The sequence below is a fragment of the Pinus tabuliformis genome, chromosome 5_1, assembly GCF_031772625.1.
Source record: "Pinus tabuliformis cultivar Carrire ecotype Pingquan chromosome 5_1, CPIR1, whole genome shotgun sequence".
In the NCBI taxonomy this organism is placed as follows: Eukaryota; Viridiplantae; Streptophyta; class Pinopsida; order Pinales; family Pinaceae; genus Pinus; species Pinus tabuliformis.
In genome coordinates, this window is record NC_142305.1 from 711,128,551 (window position 1) to 711,141,275 (window position 12,725).

At 40.4% G+C, this 12,725-nt stretch overlaps 2 protein-coding genes across 2 annotated transcripts in view; both read left to right on the forward strand.

The window, feature by feature from the left end:
- LOC149166906 (protein HCC2-like) overlaps positions 1–12,725 on the forward strand; it is a 390,521-nt gene that overhangs the window by 88,680 nt on the left and 289,116 nt on the right. The gene's annotated exons all lie outside the window — the stretch shown is intronic.
- LOC149166907 (uncharacterized) lies at positions 9,310–10,837 on the forward strand. Its single transcript, XM_089432571.1, has 3 exons — positions 9,310–9,958; positions 10,042–10,183; positions 10,288–10,837. The coding sequence occupies exons 1-3, from the start codon at positions 9,310–9,312 to the stop codon at positions 10,769–10,771; spliced, it is 1,275 nt and encodes a 424-aa protein (XP_089288697.1). The 3' UTR covers positions 10,772–10,837.

Below are 12,725 nucleotides of genomic sequence, written 5' to 3' on the forward strand. Positions count from 1 at the left end.
TGACTGACAAAATGACCCCCTATTTAAAGATAAATTTCCCAATGGCTAGTTCGAGTGATCCTTGTCAAAGCGATCTCGACCATTGATGAGGATCAAAATTTCTTCTAATCTCATCCGTCAAAATTTTAAATATTGAGGAAATTTCGAATTTTTCAATTAAATGCTTTTTAATATATTCAAAAATTAATATTTTGCATTTATTTTCTCAACTTTGACTTTGACTTAACCCAGGGACCTAAGACATAAAATTTAGCAAAATAATCAATTGACCTTGGTCCTTGGACCAGTTAAGATTTAATTTTTTAAAGGATCCACAAATTTTACCACAGGAAAATTTAAATTTACCTAGGACCTAGGACCTATCAGGGGATAAATTATTTTTCTAACCCTCAAGACATTTTACATCATGATTTTTTCACATTTTTTACATCTTAAGGGGGAAAACCCATTTGACCAAGACCCTCACGGAGTACCCATTTCTGCGACACAAATATAATCTAGCAAATCAAGCAATTTGTAATAAAATAACCTAACCAAATAGTTAGGATTATTCCCAAATTACTTGTACATAGACCGATCTAGCACACTAGGACTCCCCTAACATTCTGGTCACAAACTCCATTCTGGCTTTGGGGTAAGGCTGAAGGAAAACTTTGCCGATCATGGATCGGTGAGACAAAAAACCTTCCGAAATGTAGATCGTCATCAAAAAATTAGGTTTACCTAGGCAATTACATACATGACATGGATCTGCTGAGATTATTTACAATTTACACATGCAAAAAGGGTTTACAATATAACATGATCATGCTGATGATGATAGTCGAATGGGACAGACACGTCGATCAAGCGCTATCCGTTTTGCGAAAAAAAGGGGGGTACTGCTATGGGTCGTCGACACGTAGTGGTCAACAATGCCCTATGAAGAAGTCCGAAAAGATGAAGACTCCATAACGAATAATAAATTCATGACATCAAAGGAAGGAGCTCTTCAAGCAGCTGATTGTTCCATGATCTCCACATGAAGAGTTGCTGTAGGTCCCTAGTTAAGAGGGAGCTTGAAAAGAAGTTTCGTACTTGGAAGAAACTTGGAAATTCCTAAGTCGAGAGGGAGCTTAGGTACATTCCTTTTGTAGGAACGAGTACATTCCTTTATTGGAATATGTCCTCCCTATTTGAGAGGGAGAGATAGACACATCATTCTGGTCTTCACTTGGGAAGACAAAATGGAGGATTGGGTAATCATTTGGCATCCAATACTCTTTGAGGATGAGATAGGGCATCTAATAGAAGAGTAGTCGTGGAGGACTGATATTCTTTGAGGGTTGGGGAGTCCAAGATAAGAATAGTCCTCATGGAACACACCCTGAGTACCTGGGTAGGGGATGTTCTGAGAGAGACAATGATGAGAGTGTCTATAAATCATTGGTCTCGCCAGCATTGAGCTCAGATCTTGTGGAGAGATGGAGCTGTTAGTCAAGGCCTTGCTATGTAACAATGTTGGTTGATATGATGCTATACAAATGAGTTACCAATCCGAATTCTTCTTATGATAAATTCTTCATATTGAGAATAACCGAGTACCATTATGAATACCTCCCTAGTTAAGAGGGAGTGTTGAAAAGTGTAACTAGGTTCGGTCTTCATAATGACATGTAATTATGATTTTATGTAATGAGATGTAAAGAAGAAAAATAAAATTATTGTATTGCTTGCTTCATGGGTTTCATGAGCAAGAGATTTTATTTTTGAGTCAAGACTCCCATTGAGAGTCTTTAGGAATTATTTGTCATCTAGTCATAAAATATTAGAGTCATTGTCATGTAATGAAGTCATGTTACACTTTGTAAAAGGTCAAACTTTTCTATGTAAAGTATCCTCCAAGACCTTGTCACTTATCCTCTTTAAGTCGGCCTACAATGATGGAACAACTTGCTCGAAGAAGTCGACCTAACCACTAGTGATCATGTTGGCCTAAAGGACATGTGTTGAGGTGTATATATAGCCACACTCGGCCTCACTTAGAGGCAAGAAACTTGACAAGCATTTCGGTCAAGCAGAAGTACGAAGAAGAGGTCAAGTAAAAGTGCGAAGAAGAGGCTCCAAGCAGAAGTGTGAAGAAGGGATAACAAAGGAAGGATTCTTCTGGGCATAATGAAGGAGAGTTTTTTTTGGGTCAGCGAAGGAGAGATTCTTCTGGGTTAGCGAAGGAGAGTTTCTTCTAGGGTCAGCGAAGGAGAAGTTTCTTCTGGAGATAATGAAGGAATGGTTCTTCTAGGGTACTTGTTCTGGGTGACAGAGCTAGAGACTAGAGACCAAGATTCTCTAGGGGAAGCCGAAAAGAAGCAGTGTGAAGGATAGAGATCGAGTTTCTCTATAGGAAGTCAAGGAGAGCAGTTCGAGATCAAGAACAAAGTCGAGGAAGGGAAGAGGCAGAGCATCAAGGTTAGTGACAAGGTTCTTTGGAGGATACTAGAGTCAAGGGTGTTTGTCATGGTCTTGGTACTCATCAATTGAAGATCTAGAAGAAGAATTTTGATCGGGTTTTCCTCTCAAGAAGGGAGAGGTTTTGGCCCTGGCTGACAAGCCTACATACTGTGTCACTTGTCTTTTATTGTGCATATTGGTAGTTGTCTTGATGAAAAGAACACAATAATAACATAACGAAGAAAAGACTATAAGCTAAGAAGTAAAAGTATATCACAAGCAATTATCAAGTAGAGAAATGTTTTAACTATTCATACCTTAAATTTCTCAATAGATCATGTGTTAAAATATTTTTTTACATAAGATGTTTACATTTACAACCCTCAAAGGGGGAATACACATTTGGCTTAGATCCTTAGGACGCACAACCAATTCTGCGACACAACATGATTTAGTAGACCAAGTGATTTGTAATAAAATAATCTAGTCAACTAGTTTAAATTATTTCCAAATCACTTTTACATAAGACTCGACTAGAACACTAGAACTCACCTAAGACTTTGACGAAAAATTCCACCCTAGCTTTGGGGTTGAGGTTGGAAGGAAAAACTTTGCCGACCATCTGTGTTTAGAAACATACATGAGTCGGTGAGACGAAAAGCCTCCTAAGATGAAACTTTTCGCCAAAATAATAGGCTTACCTAGGTTGTTACATACACTCAAGGTCTTACTGGGATCATTTACATTACATAACTTGTAGATTGGGTTTATAATGACACATAAGACAGTTGACAGATGATTTGATCCCATTGAAAAAATTTGTACTTTTGCTTCCTTGGAATTTTGACAAATATGAGTGCAACATCTGGCTCCATATGGGGTCACATTGCTTCCATGAAGCAATGTGAGAATCCCAGAATCTTGCATCCAAGAAAATAGAAGTTCATCAAATAGATATCCATTCAAAATTAAAATATAAAACAGAAATATAAAAGACAATGTATGAAATCAAACTATCTAATGACATGAAATAAAAATGAGTAGGGCTAGAGATACTATACAAAGATTCCCTATGACATCAGATGTCTTCAACATAGTGCATACTGAACATCTGCCGACTTTTCGACAAGTCTGTGGGTTGCTTCATGGATGTGCCGCGTTGAATTCTGAAAATGCTAGGACTTTGACTCATCTGAATATCGAGCCGCTCTTTGCCATTAGATGCATCAAACTTCTTCCTTCTTATCTTTTGCCTTTTACGCTTGCTCTCGGTAGGATGTGATGTTGATGTTGATGCGATTGGCATGCAACTTTCTATCTGATTTGGATAATGCTCATCTGGAAAATTTGGAAAATCCATGATTTTTGTGAGCTGCTCTTCTTTATTTTCATGACCCTGCTGGATCGGTGTTGCAATCATCGATCTGATTTCCTTCAGTTTCCTTCCTGCCTGGGTCATCTTCGTTTAACCATTTCTCAATGGAATCAATGACTTCTTTATAATAAGATAAAGGCTGCTTTGGCGAGATGGGAGGTTCCTGCACTGGATCCTTTGGTTTTGGCTGAACCTGTGATTTTTCCATCTTTATTGGTTTAGGGCCAAACTCCATGTGGGTCTTCTTATCCATGGTAGCTGATATTTTTCTTGGATTCCTCTCGTCCAGAGGTGTAGGATTGATCTAAAGATCATCCGATTCCGACATGTATTCATGGAGATATGAATTTATTTGTGTTATGGGACAATTCGTCAAGGTCAGCCAACAACCAAATTGCCCCCACTTATCCTCCACGTTTTAGTATAAATAGAAGAGGACTTTAAGTCATTTGTCACACACACTCTTGTGATCTCTCTTCATTTTGTTTTGGGTTTGATGAAGATGAGATCTGGAGAGAGTGCCCTAGGTGATATGCTACCCTAATAGGATATGCCCTAGAAGCTGTAATGGAGAAGGCTCTACGCTATCATGGACAAGGCTCTACGCTGCCCTAATGGAGAAGCCTAATGCAGCCATGGAAGAAGCCTTATTGTTATCATGGAGAAACACCTATGCTGGCATGGAAATAAAGCCCTAACGCTGAAGCCTCCTAAACGCAGTGATGAAATAATATAATACACTGCGTTAGAGGATGCCCTAGACTCTAACCCAATTATGGAAGAAGCCTAACATAGTCATGAAGATAGGCTTGTAACGCTGCCCCAATAAAGCCTTAACACTGCCCTATCAAACTGTTCTAAGCCGCAGTTTAAAAAGGGTTTTATGTGCCCTAACCGCTATGAATACAAGCCCTTGCCACAGTCCTATTGGGAGGACTATAGCCGCAGTCCTAGAAGAATCATGGCTGCAGATCAAAGGCCTAATTGTTATGGTGATGACTCTAACCTTAACGTAGTCATAAAAAAGGGCCTAACAGAGTCATGAAGGAGGATAGCCCTAACGCAGAGTAAGGACCCTTCATGCTGTCCTAAAGGAGTCCTTTATACCCAGCAAGTAGAAGCATATATATGTTGTCAATGGATGCTCCAAAAGGACGCAGTCCTAATGTGAGGATATGCCGCAGTCAAGGATATATATATTGCCCCAAGTCACAACAAAGGAAGCTTAGCAGCAATAGTAAAGACTGTTGTTCTAAGGCATGACTTAGGCATGTTTGGGAGCAACTGTCTCTATATTAAGGACTGAGGGCAAAGTTGTTTACATGGACCTATTGAAGGAGTCTGCAACTATAGCCTAGCTGCTCTGCTAGGCTGTAAGCCATAGCAAGCAGCTAAGGCTGGTAGTATAAATAGTTGCAGCATATTAGATGCAGTATATTGGGTGCAACGTAATATAATGAAGTGCAGCATAGTAACAGTGATGCAACATAATGATGTGATAGGTGACAACATGATGGGGGCAACATGGTGCAGTATGGTGCAACACAATGGATGCAACATGATGCAATACTGTAATGATGGCACAACTTTGTGCAACACAGTGATGATGGGCATGGATGTATAGCAACAACTTGATGTATTGCAGTAGCTTGATGATGATGGGTGCAACAACATGATGATGATGTTTTGCAGTATGCATAGTGCAATGATGAGGTACAACTCAGTGATGGGAGCAACATAATGATGAGAGCAACTCAGTGATTGGGTGCAGCACAATTACAGATGCAGCATGATGATGAGGTGCAACACAATGATGGGTGCAATATGGTGATGGAGTCACCTTAAAGGATCAGTTGAAGCAGTATGCCTTCACCTAAGATCAGATCAACTACCTCGTGTTATCTTCATAGAGAAGATCTCTGCTCTTATTATGACAAGTCAAAATATTGACTTCTGATGTATATGTACTATCTCTCTCTCTCTGCTGAACTATTGAAGAATATATAAGAAGAATTGATCAAGGGCTTCCCCAGATTGGGGTTTGTCCTTGGCTGGCGCCACATCTTGTGTCCTCTTGTCTTGGCTTGTTTTTTGATGTTTATGTTTATGTTCTATCTGTAGTTTACTATCATGCTGATGTGATTGCTAATCTGGAATTGATATTGAGCTAAATGGAAAAATTGAAATAAATTGCTCTAAGCATAGAACATACCAAAAATTAACATGGTATCAGAGCTGAGGTGAAGACAAAGCCCAAGCAAGAGTGAAAGAGCAATCACTAAAGACAGTTGGAAAGGACAAAAAGGCTCAATGGGTTCCTCATCTCTCTTCAAATTCAGCAAGGGTGAAGTCGAAGCAAAGAAGATTATCAAAGTGGCGCAGCAGAAGCATCTGGTGGCCTACCTACAGGTCACTTCAATGGGAATTCCAGATCTAAGGAAAGGCAGATGCCTTGCTTGCAATGAGTTTGGCCATTATGCGAAGGAGTGTCTGAATAGAAGGGACACATCACTTGATGCTGACAACAATCATTCCAGGGGCATCCTTAATGATCGGAGGAATGACAGGTACCATGGCAAAGGAAAAAGGAATGCAAGTCATCATGGGAATGGTCGACTCTTCAAGAAAGCAAGGAACTCCAGACTCTTTGGGAATCTAGCTTGCTGATAGTAGTGCTTCAAGGCACTTCATCAGATACAAGGAAGCTCTCTCTAATTTGATAGAAAAGGAGACAATCATGGAGATTATTCTTGGGGACGATGCCACCTATCTTGGAAAGGGTGTAGGGAATGCTACCCTTCAATTGAATGAGGGTAGCATGCTTCATTTACAAGAATCTCTTTATGTCCCTGATCGCAAGAAGAACCTGGTGTCCATTTCGACAATGGAAGTCAAAGGTTTCAAGGTGGCATTCATCGATGGAAAGGTATGTGTTTGAGAAAAGAATTTTCAAGGTGCTTTCACTCTTGGGTTCAGGGTTGGCAATTTGTATCAAGTTGTAGGAAGTCCATTGGGGACCATGTCAATTGACACATCTCCTCTATAGCATTGGAGGTCTACTCATTATGGGGCACTACCCGATGTGAGTTAGATGGTGAAAGGGATGCTTGAATTCAAGAAGAGCATGGAGGTACATGTCCGAGATGTACCGAAGGAAAACTTACAAGGGGACCATTCCCCTCATGTAGCAAGTCCACGGATTTGGAACAACCTGAGGGGTTTGAGATTCATGATCGGGAATCTCATGTATGCAGGTGGAAGAAAGCCCTTTATGGCTTGAAGCAAGCACTGCCGGCTTGGTATGAAAGGATAGAGTGTGGAAAAAGTCCCGAAAAAATCGGGATTTATTCCTAAAAACGCGATTTTTTCAGCGAAAGGATTAAATCGGCCGACTTTTTGACGACTTTTTAAGAAACGAAAAAATCGCGATTAAATCGAATTAATCCCGATTAAATCGGGAGTCGATCGAAAAAATCGGCTGCATTAAAAAAATTTGGTCCGCGGGCATAAAAACCGGAAATCGTTCGTTTTATTTTTTCATTGTGTTTTGGCTTGTTCGCTGTGGAGGAGAATCGAGGGTTTCGAGTTCGACTGCGAAATTGTCGGTGTGCATTTGCAAGAGGAGCCCCCGCAAGCGTCCGCCGTCAAGGTATGTATTTGGTACCTCCATGCATTTGTGCTCATGGCCCATTATCGGTTATCCAGATTCCAAATAAAATCGACTATATAATATATATTATATATCACTGTTCAGTGTTATGAGTTATCATTTAGGTTTATTTATTATTTATGTATATTATATATATATATTTTAATTTATAACTGTTGAGCTGCCAGCGGTAGCCGCTCAGCGTTCAGCGGTTCAAATATTCACTGTGCCCACTGCCATTATCGATTCCACAATCCAAATAACAATTTAAAATTTTAACGGACAAAATATATATTATATGTAAGTTTATAAGTTATAACTGTTATGTTACATGTAATTGTATGTTACATTGTTATTATTTAAATTTTATATAACTGTTCAACAGTCAACTTCAAAACAGCGGCTGTTATGTAATATGTAAATTTGTAATATGTATGTTAATTTTTTATTTACATTTATTTATATTTATTTTATTGTTATTATTTAATATTTATGTAATATGTATGTTATATGTTATATTTATGTAATATGTATGTATTTAATATTTATATATGTATGTTATTATTTAATATTTATAATTTTATATAACTGTTCAAAACAGCCGCTCAGAGTAGGTTCACTGTACATACATTTATTATTTAATATTTACTAATTTGTTTCTAAATTCTGAGTGCAATACAAATTAGTAAATTACTAATTATAATTTGCTGATTTGAATTTGTTTCCATTCTTTTTGTGCCCAGGTTTAAACTTTAAATTCCAGCTCAAAGTTTAAAACAAAATGCCGAGGATTTTGGATTCTATGTGGGAGTTTGGTGAGCCTGATGTTATACCTGAAACTGGGGCGGTCAATAGAATGTATTTGACTTGCAAATTGTGTGGAAAGCATATGTCAGGGGGCATCAACAGATTAAAATTCCATTTGGGGCAAATTCCAGGCCAAAATATTGAACTTTGCAAAGAGACAACTCCAGAAATCATCCGACGGGCCATTCAATCATTGATGGATAAAGAGGAAGGAAAAGACACCAGGGCAACACTAAGAAACCAACTTGTAGGGGGCTCAAGAGTGGGGGGAATTGAGAGTGGCAATGTTTCTACAGCAGCATCACCTTCCTCACCCATGGGTACATTGGGTAGTGGTACTCATCCTTCTATCTCATCTTTTTTTGTTCCTAGAACAGCAGCTGGTTCACAACCTGGGATTAGATCATCAATGAAAAAAAAGGAAAAGGCAGAAGCTGACAAGTTGGTCAGTAGGTGTCTTCTATGGAGTGATGTTCCCTTCAACATTGCCAAGACAAACCCATTCTACCAGCCTATGTTTGATGCTGTTGCTGTCGTTGGCCCGGGGTACAAAGCCCCCACCTTTGCAGAGTTGAGAGGGCCTCTTCTTCAAGATGAAAAGATTGAGTGCACTGCTAGATTGGCAGAGTTTAGGGCATCATGGGAGCACACTGGATGCACAGTCATGTCAGATGGTTGGACTGACCAGAAGGGTAGGACCCTTCTTAACTTCTTGGTTAGTTGTCCCAAGGGGACAATGTTTATGAAATCTGTTGATGCATCTGACCACATTAAAGATGCACGTTTATTATGTGAGTTGTTGGACCTCTTCATTCAGGAAGTAGGCCCAAGCAACGTTGTCCAAGTCATAACGGACAACGCTGCAAATTATGTTGCAGCTGGCAAGATGCTTATGGAGAGGTATCCTAACTTGTTTTGGACACCTTGTGCTGCTCATTGCATTGACTTGATGTTGGAGGATATAGGTAAAATTCCTACTGTGAGGGATATTGTTGAATCATCCAAGAGCATAACAAAATTTATTTATAATCATTCATCTGTGCTTAGCTTGATGAGAAAATTCACCAACAAAAAAGAGTTGGTGCGGCCTACCATTACACGATTTGCCAATTCTTTCATATCTCTTCAGTCTCTGTTGAATTCTATGTGGGAGGTGAAGAGCATGTTTCTCTCAGCGGATTGGCGTTCTTTATCTATTAGCCGCAAACCGGAGGGAGAGGGCATATGCAGACTAGTTTCATATGATCAGAGCTTTTGGGCAGGAGTAGAGGAGGTGTGTGCCATTTCAGAACCTTTGGTAAAGGTTCTTCGGTTGGTTGATGGAGAGAAGCCCGCAATGGGCTACTTGTATGAGGCCATGGATAGGGCCAAAGAAGCCATCCGTGCTTATTATGCAGATAAGGGAGACGAGGGGTTAGAGAAACAACAGGTCATATGGGGAGTGATTGATCAGCGATGGAACAATACCCTCCATCGCCCCATTCATGCTGCAGGTGTCTACCTCAACCCTGCATTTTCTTATGCTTGTGGTTTCAGATTTGATGCCGAGGTGATGGATGGATTCTTCACTTGTGTCGAGAGGATGGTGTCATCTGAGCAAGAACGTGAGGAGATTTCTAAAGAAATGGAGGTCTATAGGATGGGAGGTGGCACATTTGGTTTTGACATGGCTATTAAGAATAGGACGACCAAAATGCCAGGTAAGTTTCAGTTTGTTTCAAATTTTCAAGTTTAGAATTTCAATGTTTTTTTTTATGTTTCTCATTTTTCTTTTAACTTGTAGATGCTTGGTGGACAAGCTATGGTGCCAGAGTACCACATCTCCAAAAGCTTGCCATTCGAGTGCTCAGCCAAACATGCAGTTCCTCTGGGTGTGAGCGCAACTGGAGTGTATTTGACAAAATACACTCCAAAAAGCGCAACAGGTAAAAGCTAAAAAGATTTCAAATTAAATTTTTTGAATTCATTTGATTAATTTTAATATTTAAATTTTCTAAGTACTAATTTACAATCTATGACCCTAATACAGATTGGAATCCAAACGCCTCAATGACATGGTATACGTCTACTACAATCTTCAATTGTGGGTGAGACAGCTTCAGAAACCTACTGATGTGGAAGCCATCTCATTGGACAATATTGATACCACCGCTGCATGGAGAGTCGAGACTGAGAGGCCAATCTTGGACACGATCCCGGATTGGTTAGGTGTGGATCTAGAGGATGTAGCAGTTGCAGAGGAGGGAGAGCTAGAGATAGAGGAGGAGGAGGCGGAGCAACATCAGGGTCAGGAGGCAGTAGCAGAGCTGGATGAGGATGCTGAGGAGGAGGTGACACCATCTAGGGTGGGCAGCAGCAGCGGCAGCGTAGCACAGAGGCCACCTCTTCCATCAGCTTCTAGAGGACGATTGAGTCCATTTCCTTTTGTATCCCCAGGGGCAGGGTCTTCTTCCTCTAGAGGAAAAGGCAAAGCCATTCCCTATTCCCGTAAAAGGGGAAGAGGATCTCAGTGACTGATTAGTGATTACTTGATGACTTTTAGATGACTCATGATGTACATTTATTATATTTTTTGTTGATATTTTGACTCTTGAGAGTTGAAACTCAGACAGGACTCAAAATTCAGGAGTGGATTCACTATTTTGATATGTGATGCAGCACTAGACTTCATATACATATTATATATTAGCTTTCTTTACATGTTTATGTGGAAATGCATTTATTTGATGTTGTGGATACTCTAGATGTTAAAAAAAATTAAAAAAAATGAATAATTTTGTGTTTTTTTAATTTTGCCGACTTTTTCGAAAAACTCCCGACTTTGCCGAGTTTTTCAACTTTTGGACCCTTGTCGAATTAATCCCGACAGCGACTTTTTCCACATTGGGATAGACAACTATTTGATGAAGCTAAGATTCACTAGGAGTGAAGCCGATCCAAACCATTGCTTGAAGTTTGTGGATGATAGACCTCTCATACTGGCACCTTATGAGGACGACCTCTTTCTAACAGGTGCAGACCCTCTCATTTGAAAAAGTAAGAGGGACTTGGATTCCGGATTTGGAATGGTGAACTGCAAGCTCGTGACTACCTCGATGAAGCTTAACTTTCAGAAGTTGTGGTAGTGATGCCGGACCTGATTTGGGAAATGCCTCTGAGTTCCATAAACCATACTAGCATTGATGTTCTTGGTGAACTCTCGTTCGGATATATGTTTTGTAGTTAGCATGTTAAGCTCATATATGGTTGAGCCTCATTGGATTGGTGCCAAGAATCTTTTGAGATATCTTCGGGGCACAATCTCTCATGGATTGAGATACACTGCCGGAAATATGAAGCTACATGATTATTCGAATGTTGTCTGGGTAGGCAGTATGGAAGATCGCAAGAGCACTTCTGGGTGTTGGTTCTCCTTGGGTTCTGCTTTGATATCCTGGATGAGTAGGAAGCAGAAGTCAGTTGCTTTGAGCATCGCTGAGGCCGAGATCATAGCTACGAGTATGACCTCGTGTAAAGCTGCCTGGTTGTGGAAGCTCTTCATTGAGCTGTTTGGACACGTATTGGATACCATTGTGATCTTCTGTGACAACCAGAGGGGGATTCGATTGTTGAGGAATCCCGTGTGTTATGATCGCTCCAAGCATATAGACATCAACTACCACTTTATCTAGGAAATGGTACATCGATGAGAAAGGAGGCTCCTTCGTATTGAGATTGATGTGTAGGTCGCCGATATTCAGATGAAGCCCCTAGGAAAGGTCAAATTCTTGACTTTTCGAGAACGACTAGGAGTCGTGGAGAGACTTTCTCCTAAGGGTCCTGTATGATATGGACATTGAGCTTTGGGAGCTCCAGGGGGCTTAGGGACCTTAGGAGCTCCGGGGGGCTTGGGGGTACATTGTGGAGCGATGAGCAACCATAGGGTGAGTGGTTTAACCTTCCCCTAGTGGTCTGTTATGTAGGCAGGATGAGTGGTTCATCCTTCTCTTGCTGAGACATCCTACCCATGCAGTCTGGGACTCATGGGAAGTGCCTCTCATCTGGCCGATGAGTAGGGAAATGAGGATAGGAACATAGTAGTACCGATGGACGCATCATGTTACTACCGTACTCCCTATGCTAGGATGATATTGATCTGGGATTAATTGGAACTGACTTCGGGTCAGTAGAGGATGGTATGATACATTCTTGATCACTTCTTCTTCTTAGTTCAGTAGAGCAGTGTAGGGCACTGATGGTAGAGATAGTACAGTCTAGCAGATGGATTAGCAGATGGAGTTCTCCCTAGTTGAGAGGGAGTGTTAAAATTGGCAACTAGGGCCAAATTCCATGTGGGTCTTCTTATTCATGGCAACTAATATTTTTCTTGGATTCCTCTCATCGAGAGGTGTAGGATTGATCTAAAGATCATCTGATTCCGACATGTATTCATGGAGATATGAATTTATTTGTGTTATGGGACAATTC

What these genes read in the sequence shown, in the direction of transcription:
- LOC149166907 (XM_089432571.1), top strand. Translation starts at nt 9,310, where the DNA reads ATGAGAAAATTCACCAACAAAAAAGAGTTGGTGCGGCCTACCATTACA. An exon ending in TAGGACGACCAAAATGCCAG is followed by an intron (nt 9,959 to 10,041) that starts GTAAGTTTCAGT and finishes TTTAACTTGTAG; the next exon opens with ATGCTTGGTGGACAAGCTAT. An exon ending in CACTCCAAAAAGCGCAACAG is followed by an intron (nt 10,184 to 10,287) that starts GTAAAAGCTAAA and finishes ACCCTAATACAG; the next exon opens with ATTGGAATCCAAACGCCTCA.